Source organism: Cucurbita pepo, chromosome LG20 (genome assembly GCF_002806865.2).
Source record: "Cucurbita pepo subsp. pepo cultivar mu-cu-16 chromosome LG20, ASM280686v2, whole genome shotgun sequence".
NCBI lineage: Eukaryota > Viridiplantae > Streptophyta > Magnoliopsida > Cucurbitales > Cucurbitaceae > Cucurbita > Cucurbita pepo.
The window spans coordinates 7706437-7717256 of NC_036657.1; the positions used below are offsets into that span (position 1 = coordinate 7706437).

General features: G+C 37.8%; 2 protein-coding genes across 2 annotated transcripts; both read right to left on the bottom strand.

Annotated features, from left to right (window-relative positions):
* Nucleotides 1-439: 439 nt before the first annotated feature.
* On the bottom strand, nucleotides 440-2923 carry LOC111782513. Its single transcript, XM_023663276.1, has 4 exons — nucleotides 2556-2923; nucleotides 2122-2220; nucleotides 1899-2036; nucleotides 440-678 (listed from the first exon to the last, which is right to left on the bottom strand). The coding sequence occupies exons 1-4, from the start codon at nucleotides 2781-2783 to the stop codon at nucleotides 658-660; spliced, it is 486 nt and encodes a 161-aa protein (XP_023519044.1). The 5' UTR covers nucleotides 2784-2923; the 3' UTR covers nucleotides 440-657.
* Nucleotides 2924-4000: 1077 nt separating this feature from the next.
* LOC111783079 (beta-glucosidase BoGH3B-like) lies at nucleotides 4001-10496 on the bottom strand. Its single transcript, XM_023663959.1, has 9 exons — nucleotides 10228-10496; nucleotides 9920-10124; nucleotides 8596-8686; nucleotides 7445-7590; nucleotides 7115-7358; nucleotides 6272-6376; nucleotides 6001-6183; nucleotides 5730-5931; nucleotides 4001-4612 (listed from the first exon to the last, which is right to left on the bottom strand). The coding sequence occupies exons 1-9, from the start codon at nucleotides 10385-10387 to the stop codon at nucleotides 4119-4121; spliced, it is 1830 nt and encodes a 609-aa protein (XP_023519727.1). The 5' UTR covers nucleotides 10388-10496; the 3' UTR covers nucleotides 4001-4118.
* Between the last annotated feature and the right edge of the window lie 324 nt (nucleotides 10497-10820).

Consider the following 10820-nt stretch of genomic DNA (forward strand, 5'->3'; position numbering starts at 1 on the left):
CACACACTCGATCAAGATGAACACAAAGAACAGGGGAGTGAACATTCAAGGATGAATATTAGCTAAAGGTTTTATTATTGATGACTTCAGATATGTACAACAAGATAGAATACCGAGAAGGAAGAGAAGTAATTTTGAGAGCACTATCTAATGGGGTATATATAAAAAATATTCTTTTAAACTTTAATATATATATATATATAAACGTTAATATTTGTTTCATAAACTCAAATTGTCAAAAATACCCTTTTCAAAAGTTTAATTAATATTCTTAAATTATTTAAAAGTAAAAATAAAAATACATTTACCACAAATACTATATTTTTTAAATATTTATGATTTTTTGAAGAATAATATTAAAAAATTTAGAGATAGGGTTAATACGGCTTTTAAAATTTAAGAGTATTCTTTAATAGACAGACCATGAATCCAAGCAGAATTGAATCAGAATGCAAAAAGTAAAGCTACAGAAATAGCATAGTGCAGCTAAGTGCTTAACTTTTTAAGTTTACATATATATATATATATATATATATATATATAATCAGTTGTTTTTGAAGCTCAAAACAACAATGATAATAGCATTATGCAGCTTACTTACTCAATGTAACATCCAGCTCCTTAAGATTGTCTACAATAACTCACTTTTCTTCTTCATTAATAATCACCCCTGTTTGCCTGCCAAATAAAATGTCCCCAAATATAAATCTATCTGAATTTTCGATAAATTACAATCTCAATCCAATAAATCAACTTCTAAATGTTCGAAAGTTTATAGACTAAGTCGACACAAACTTCAAAGTTTGAGAGTAATCTTAGAACCATGTATGAATATGGTGCTTGAGAAGGCAGTTCAAATATGGTTCTACAATAATGAGCTAATTGATGCATAAGGATGATTTGTATGTTTCGTTTGTAAGGGATTATTAAAAAGAGGGGAAAAAAGGCATTAATTGTACATTTGGTGTATGCACTTTGAAGGATAGTGAGATCATTCCTTTAAGATAACTATGGATTGCTTAACTTTTCTTTGCTTTCAAATCATTTGAAATCAGTTAGATTTCATGATTATATATATTTTTTCTGGGCGTAAAATGAATTTGATTTTAAAATTAGTTCTCATTTTTTCTCGGTTCTAAAAGAAAATTTGGCTTTAAACTTGTTTGGAATATTTCAATCTCAAATCTTTGAGATCTCACATCAGTAAGAAAGGAAAATAAAGCATACATTATAAGAGGGGAAACCTCTCATTGACAGACTTATTTTAAAAATTTTGAGAGGAAGTCTGGAAGAGAAAGCCTAAAGAGAACAACATTGGCTAGCGGTAGGCTTAGGTCGTAACAAATGGTATCAAGGCTAGATAACGGGCAATGTGCCAGTGAAGAGGCTGAGCTTCGAAGGAGTGGATACGAGGCGTTGTGCTAGCAGGAATGCTGGACCACGAAGGGTGTGGATTGGAAGGTCCCACATCGATTGAGAAGGGAACGAGTACCAACAAGGATGCTAGGTCTCGGAAGATAGTGGATTGTGAGATCTCACCTCGGTTAAGAAGGAGAACCAAGTTTTTTTTTTTTTTTACAAGGGTGTGAGCTTGGGTTACCGTGTGTGGGTTTAAGATTGAAAACTTATGTTGTAATTTTGGAGTGAGGAGAGAAATTTTGAGGAGAAATTTTTGGTACCAATTGTCCCTTAATTTTAGAAAGCATATTTCATAAGGGTCCAAAGTTTTGGGTCAAATTTCCTAGCAATAGAACTAGAATGATCGTTCAACCTAAAAAATAACTAACAAATGAGTAAAATTTGTGAAGAATAACACGTACACATCGAAAAAAGATCTTCAGTCATATGAATTTATCCAAGCAAACACAATGAGTTGAAGTGGATTACGGTGATTTTACCAGATCATTAGTGGCCGGAATCCAGTCGTTGGTCGCCGGATTACCCCTGCAAGAGCCATGGCAGCAGGCAGCAGAATCTACTTCGAGTCTGAAACTTTTGCAATCTCCATTCTCCGTTCTTATGAATCCTGTTCCTGTCTGAAAGCAAAATTCATCTTCTTCGTTAACACACACACACATACAGACAAAGATCGTAATCGATGATCGATGGACTAGAGAATACCGTGTGGTGCTGTTTGTCTACACAATTGAGATCGTCATAATACTTCGTCTCCACAAATTCATCAGGGATGTTGCCGTTACGGCCATCATAAGCAAGTCTCTGCTCAAATTTCAAAACAATGGAGGATTCGACAGATGAAAATGTTCATGTTAGTCACAGTTAATTCAATTTATCCACAAATTAACGCAATATACGCATCAATAGTCGATTCCATTCCTTTTCCTAATTGTAACACAACGTAGAACCGCCGATTCAGCTTCAAATTCGAAAAACACAAACAGTATACTGCATTTCATCGAGTTGGAGGATCGAATACATGATCCACTAACGGAAAGCTTAATCAAGAAAATCGATCCGAAAACTAACCTCGAGAGGATCGAATACATGATCCACTAACGGAAAGCTTAATCAAGAAAATCGATCCGAAAACTAACCTCGAGAGGATCGGATTCGAGGCGCTGAAACTCAGCGAGTTCAGGAATGTAATCGTCCCTGCCATTTACTTTGTCGACGTAATGAGCAGAGAACTCGCTGCGCTGAGGCTTGGTGTGGCGCTTCGGTGCGACGCCATTGAAGTAGTCTCGAGTTTTGGCCTCCATCTCTCTTTCCTCCTCCATTGATAGACGACCGTCGCTCCTTCCAGGCTTTCTGCCGTTCTCCATTGCCGTTGATTCTCCGAATCTGCTTTTTCGATCGTATTTCAACGAAGGACGAATCGGTTTTTATCTGGATGGAATCAATCGGAGAAAGGAAATGGCAGATATTTTTGGCTCCGCCATTATTAGTTTGGTGAAATGGTACAGAGATTTTGGGGCCCAAAATTCAAAAGGGATCCCACTTTTTGATGCAACCAGAAAAAATATCTGCAGATCCTTATCCGTCTACCCTATGGATGATTTGGACTTCTCAGCCTTTTACTTGGTAGAAGTAAGTTTTGGGGTCGGGATGGAGGCTATCTCTTATCATGGTCATGTTTGTATAAGGTCGAATGTCTGAAACATGCTTGTCCAAGACGTTTTGTTTATTCAATATGAGGGTGGTGTATGACCGTTCACCAAGATCATGTCTACACCCGCTAGGACTAAAGTGCCTCAAAATGTACTATAGAGATTATGACTAGTTGTCATTTCTTTCTACCCTTGCTCATGTTTTCTAAACACATTTCTTACAAACATGACTCGAGGCTCGATCATATGCCGACGTTGTCGTCTAAATTTCTCATGACTGACTTGTTCGTTGGAGTTAGAACAAGTACCGCACAATCCCTGTCCCGCTACCACAAGAGTGCGATTGTGACACTTGCAACCCAGATCGCCCATCATATGCAGGGGAAGGTGTTGTCTTCTCGACCTTATGCAACATCATCAACCTCGTGACGAGGGTAAGATCAACAATGTTCCTTGAGAAGGTTGTCTCCCATTTATGTCATAGGAAAGTTAGTGATGTGGTCCATTTTTGGCATCAAGGCTCATAGCTCTGTGAAACCAAAATATCTCAAACTAATGAAGATATTTGTTTTCCTCAAATATCATAGTAGACGCCCTGGACGAATCAAAACTGTAAAAGCCCAAGTCGGAGAGGAGAGGAAAGTTAATTGGAGAGAGGAAAAATATTCTTTACAAGGGTCTGAACCTCTTTCTAGTAGACGTGTTTTAAAACCGCGAGACTAACAATACATAACGTGCTAAAGTAGATATATCTGTTAGCAGTCGGCTTGGACAATTACAAATGGTATCAAAGCTAAATAACGAGCGGTGTGTCAACGAGGACGCTGGAACCCCACAGGGGATGGAAATCTCTCCTTAGTAAATACATTTTAAAATCATGAAGCTGACGGTGATACGTAACGGGCTAAAGCAAACAATATCTACTCACTCGATTCCAACAGAAAACTGAGCCAAATTTATTGAACTAAAAACAAGGCATACAAACTCCCCCACAAACTATCAGCACAATTTCCTGTGGAATATATTCAGTTCATGACTGAACTCATATGATCACTCATGAGATTTCTCCTTACCATGTGTTAACCCAAAGCCAAAAGGGAATAATGAATCTTGCAAATTATTCTCAGCATGGACTGGGAGTTGCTCGATCGTTCTAAACCACGTAACTGGTAATCGACCCGTGAAATCGTAATCGCCAAAGATAACGTCGGTGATACCGCTTCCTTCACTTCCAGGAAGCCAAGCAGCAATGAGAGCTTCAACATTCTCCATGATTGTTGGCTCTAAAACAAGAGGTCTACCAGATATTAGAATTACCAGTGTGGGGATTTTGCTAGCAACTGCTTTTACAATGTCATTTCCGTCGAACGGTATAATGAGCTTCGAGTCGTCGCCGGTGAATTCGGCGTATGGACTTTCACCAATAACCACAATAGCAAAAGATATGTCTCGATCATTCAAGGTGTCTGTTGATGGATATTCCTCATATATTACCTCTGTTTCGTCTCCAACCGTTTCTTTGATTGCATCTAAGACGGTGGTACCTAAGAACGACAACAATCACTTAGGTTCAATAACTTGAACATAGCTCAACTAGTGTAACAACCCAAGCCCACCGCTAGCAGATATTGTTCTCTTTGAATTTTCCCTTTCGAGCTTCTTCTCAAGGGCCTAGCATACCTCCTAAGGGCCTAGCATCTAGGGAGAGATTTCTACACCTTTATAAAGAATGTTTTGTTCCCCTCTCCAATCGAGGTGCGATCTCACAATCCACCCTCTTCGGGGCCTAGGTCTAAGGAGAGGTTTCCACTCCCTTATAAAAAAATGGTATGCTCCTCTCTCCAACCGATGTGGGATCTCACAATCCACCCCTTTTAGGGTCCACGTCTAGAGAGAGGTTTCCACCCCCCTATAAAGAATGTTTCGTTCCCCTTCCAACTGACGTGGGATCTCACAATCCACCCCCTTCGGGGACCAGCGTATAGGGAGAGGTCTCCACACCCTTATAAAAAATGATTCGTTCCCCTCCCCAACCAATGTGGGATCTCACAATCCACCCCCTTCGAAGCCCAGCGTCCTCACTGGCACTCGTTCCCCTCTTCAATCGATGTGGGATCTCACAATCCACCCCCTTCGAGCGGTCAAGGATGCTAAACTCGAAGGGGGGGGGGGGGATTGTGAGATCCCACGTTGGTTGGAGAGAGGAACGAAGCATTCTTTATTAGGGAGTGAAAATCTCTCCCTAGAAAACGCGTTTTAAAAACCTTGAGGAGAAACCCGAAAGGAAAAGCTCAAAGAGGACAATATCTGCTAGCAGTGGGCTTTGAGCTAGCTATTNAGCGGTCAAGGATGCTAAACTCGAGGGGGGGGGGGGTGAATTGTGAGATCCCACGTTGGTTGGAGAGAGGAACGAAGCATTCTTTATTAGGGAGTGAAAATCTCTCCCTAGAAAACGCGTTTTAAAAACCTTGAGGAGAAACCCGAAAGGAAAAGCTCAAAGAGGACAATATCTGCTAGCAGTGGGCTTTGAGCTAGCTATTACAACTAGTTTATACATACATCTTCGACCGGTTAGAGGATCGAGCCCACATAATGCTACATATTATTAAACAAAACTAGAAAATAACTCTAGATTGAGAATAGATGCAGCAAGGTATATACCAATCGTGATTCTGCCACACATCCCATCCCATGACATTGTCCACCCTCCACACTGATATCCAAGATCATCACCATGTGAACCAGCCACAAGAATCTTCTTGGCTTTCCTGTCTAAGGGAAGAAAGGGTTTCATTGGGTCTTTACCATTTCTCAACAGAACCAATGACTTGCGAACAGCTTCTCTAGCTAGATCTCGGTGAAGCTGAAACGAAGCATCATGAATGTTAAAAATGGTTTGAGAAGAACAAACTTTTAAAGCTCAGAAACTTGCCTTGCAGCCAACAACGTCTAGCAATGATCTATCACTGAAAGGATGTTCAAAAACACCAGCAACGAACTTCACTCTCAATATCCGTTCAACAGCATCATCAATTCTAGCCATTGGAATCTCCCCAGATTCTACCAGAAACACCAATTCCTTGATGAACAGATCATATTGAAGCGGCACCATTACCTGCATATCGATTTCGTTCTTTAAACTTGAAACTTAAAACTCAAGTAACCAATAAATGATGAATTTGTAGTTTAGGCCTTAAATCTACCATGTCTATTCCAGCATTAACTGCGGCTGAGATGCAAAATCGATAGTTCGAGCCTCTTGGTCGGGTAAGACGATCAATTCCTTCCCAGTCGGATATAACAAAACCCTGCATCGAGTAATACCAAAACAATGTAGCAGTCATTTAGAAAGCTATGTTAGGAACCACGAATCTCTACAATGGTATGATATTGCCCATTTTGAGTATAAGCTCTCGTGGCTTTGCTTTTGGTTTTCCCAAAAGGCCTCGTACCAATGGAGATGTACTACTTACTTATAAACTCACGATCAACCCCTTAATTAGTAGATGTGGGACTCCTCTCCCAACAATCTTCAACAATCTTCGACAATCCTCCCCTCGAACCAAGTACACTATAGAGCCTCCCCTGAGGTCTATGGAGCCTTCGAACAGCCTCTCCCCTTAATCGAGGCTTGACTCCTTCTCTGGAGCCCTCGAACAAAGTACACCCTTTGTTCAATACTTGAGTCACTTTTGAGGATTCTTTATTCGATACTTGAGCATTCTATTGACATGGCTAAGTTAAGGGCATGACTCTAGTACCATGTTAGAAATCACAACTCTCCACAATGGTATATGATATTGTCCACTTTGAGCTTGAGCTCTCGTGGCTTTACTTTTGGTTTTCCCAAAAGGCCTCATACCAATGGAGATGCCTTCCTACTTATAAACTCATGATCAACCCCTTAATCCTCTGAGGATAACTCCAAATGCATGAACGCTCTAAGCAGAAAATATGACCGCGTGACTGACGATAAGAAGCAAATTTGGGTCTAACAAATACAAACACAATAAATAAGTAGCAGAAAAGATCAATGTCCAATGTACCCTAAACCCAAGCTTGTTTTTTAAAACTTCTGTCAGCAGAAAACGGTCGGCATGAAGCGGGCGTCCGTTCCAGCTCGAATAAGATGCCATAACAGTTGAAACTCCTTGAGCTATACAGTCCAGGTAAGGAGCCATATGGATCCTTTCCAAGTCATCATAAGATGTAATGGTATTTCCTTCATTCAAACCTTTATCAGTTCCCCCATCTCCAACAAAATGTTTAGCACATGCTATAACATTATTTCTGAGGTAAGTAGACATGAACAATTAGAAGGGATCTACAAGAACATTAAGAGCAAACAGGAAATATGGACAAACTTTTCTGTATACCTTCCGGCTACAAATGGATAGCTCTTTGGGTACCCTTCAGGCGGCTTCCCCTGCAACCCTTCAACTAAGGAAGTCATTTTTCTAACAACTTCAGTATCTTCACTGTAACTCTCATAGCACCTTCCCCATCTTGGATCTCTGGTTACCTGACATAATCATTTAAAGTGAATACACTTTTCACTCTGATAGAACATACAAGGGGAAGAATACAGCACATTATAATAAATGAAAACTTCTTAGCAGACCATTCGTGAAACGGATGCTTCCGGTAGAGACTGAAAACGGTTGGGAGTCACGGATCTCCACAATGGTATGATATTGTCCACTTTGAACATAAACTCTCGTGATTTTGTATTTTGTTTTCGCAGAAGGCCTTATACCAATGGAGATGTATTTATTACTTATTGTAATAGTCCAAACCCATCACTAGCAAATATTGTCTGCTTTGGCCCGCTGTCAGTCTCACGGTTTGGTAGGGAGAGGTTTCCACACCCTTATAAGCAATGCTTTGTTACCCTCTCCAACCGATGTGGGATCTCACACTTATAAACCCATGATCATCCCCTTAATTAATTAGCTGATGTGGGACTCCCTCCCAACAATCCTCTCCTCGAACAAAATACACTATAGAGCCTCCTCTGAGGTCTATGAAGCCGTCGAACATCCTCTCCTTAATCAAGACTTGACTCCTTCTCTGGAGCCCTCGAACAAAGTACACCCTTTATTCGACACTTGAGTCACTTTTGACTACACCTTCGAGGCTCACAACTTTTTTGTTTGATATTTGAGGATTCTATTGACTGAGCTAAGTTAAGGGCATGACTCTAGTACCATGTTAGAAATCACGAACGTCTACAATGGTATGCTATTGTCCACTTTGAGCATAAGCTCTCATGGCTTTGCTTTTAGTTTCCCCAGGAGGCCTCGTACCTAGCCCAAAAGGCCTCATACCAATGGAGTTAGTATTTCTCACTTATAAACCCATGATCATTCCCTAATGCAATAAGAATGTATTGTTTACTCATAAACTTATGATCATCCCAACAATCTCAGCTCGACAAAAGCTAGGTTAATAGAGGACATACCCTATGAAAGGAGAAAAACTATATATAACACACAGACATAATATACAGTTATACATGACTACTTACAGCAACACAAGGTGCAAATGCATAGTGAACACCACTCGCCCTAACTTCAAGAGCTGTTGCCGTCCCGATTCTTCTAACCAAATCAGCATCTCTATCATCCATTTAAATCATACTGAGATTCTTTTATATTTCTTTTGAAAATAAAATTGATAAAAATAAAATTGAAACGGATGGGCATTTTTTTAATAGAAAAAGTACGAAGTTGAAGAATAATTTATTATAATAATTAAGTAATTATTGCCGGTTAATTTATTTTTATTAAATCAAATTCTTAAAATAATTATAACCAACCAAATTTTAATTAATTTTCATTAGTTAATAAACAATTATAAAGCATCAAAATTAATCAAATAAACTTCCAACAGTTAATTAACGTCACTTAATTTTATTTAATTAATAAATATCAGCTAATTTAATTTTCTTAAGTCAAATTATTAAATAATTAGATTTTAATTTAATTTTCATTCGTTAGTAAATTTATTATAAATAACAGGCTAAATTAATAAAAATACACCTGAACTTACCTTAAACTTTCAAAAAAAAAAAAAAAAACTCATTAAAAAAATGATGAAATTTTAAAATAAACTTAACCCTCTTTTACCTTTATAAAAATCAGTTACAAAAGTTTTTAGGTTAATACACGATTATCTTCAAACTTTTTAATATTACTTTTAAAAAATAATTAGTATTTTAAAATGTGTTACCGACTATAAAGATATTTTTTAATTTTTCTAAAAAGATTTAAAAATATTAATGAAATTTTTGAAAACTTATATTTCGAAAAACTTTTTCGACCTTTTTAAAAGTATTAGTTGTTACACAAAAGAACTAACAGTAATGGTTTTTTTATTTTTATTTTTTTTATTAATGAAACTTTAGCATAAATAAAATATCTTATATTTCAGATTATTTATTAAAATTATATAATAAATATGCTATATTGCTAAAATCGGAGACTCAGAATAATGATGAAAAATAGAGATAAATAACAAAAAAAAAAAAAAAAAAAAAAAAAAAAAAAAAAAAAAAAAAAAAAAAAAAANGAGAGAGACCAAAAAAAGAAGAAGAAAAAGAAGAGAGAGAGAGAGAACGAACAGAATCAGCTGTTAGCCGATTCACCAGTTCATCCCCCACACAGTTCATCGTGAATTTCAAAGTTCAACAGAAAATTCAAGAATTCGGATGAATATGAACGGTAAAGAGAGTACAAATTCCAGAATTCAAATAAGCTGCTAGCCGATTTACCAGTTCATCCCCAAACACATCATCGTGATTTTCAAAGTTCAACACAAAATTCAATAATAATAAAGAAGAATTTACTAACCTGGTGGCTCCAAGGCCAACATTGTGAGGAAAGATCGTCGCACCATAAACATTGTTATTCCCATGGACAGCATCGCTCCCATATATGATCGGAATTCCAAGCCGCGACTGAAGCGCCGAATGCTGAAACCGGTCAATCATCTCCGCCCAATCCAACGACACCGCTTGATGAAAAGGCGCGCTACCGCCGGCACTGAGAACGCTCCCTACAAATCAAACAGCCACAGTACAAATCAGAGCAATCAGGCAATGGAATTGAAGAACACAAGCAACGAATTACCGAAATGGATCGGCAATCGAGGGAATTACCGATCGCGAAATCCCTAAGGGCAGAGGGAGTGGCCACAGTGCGCTCGATTTGAGTCATCTGACCAATTTTTTCCGCCAAAGTCATCCGCGAGAGAAGATCTTTGATCCGATCTTCTACGGATGCGTTAGGATTCCTGTAGATGTAATTGGTAGGCTCCATTTCTTGTTTCCTCCTCTGAGCTCGAGCTATGCGGAATGAAGAAGTAGAGTGTATGTAGATTGCAGAGAGAAGATTACAGACGCAGCTTGACTAATATAGCCATTAATTTAGTATCTAAACAAGGCATCTTGTTTTGGTTGCTTTTTCAACTTTTAACAAAAGACTCAAAATTTTCAATTCAATTTTCAACTCAAATTTTTTTGGTATATTTTGAATTTTTCCCATATTCAAAATGTGAATATCACAAAAAAAATTATCAATTAAATGTTAAAAGTTATTTAATTTAAATTTAAATTGTCAAAAGTTATAATATATACTCTTAAAAGTTATCAATTAAATGTTAAAACTCATTTTCCCCATATATATACTCTTAAAATATCACAAAAAAATTGTTAAAAGTTATTTAAATGAATGGATAAACATTTTACCATTT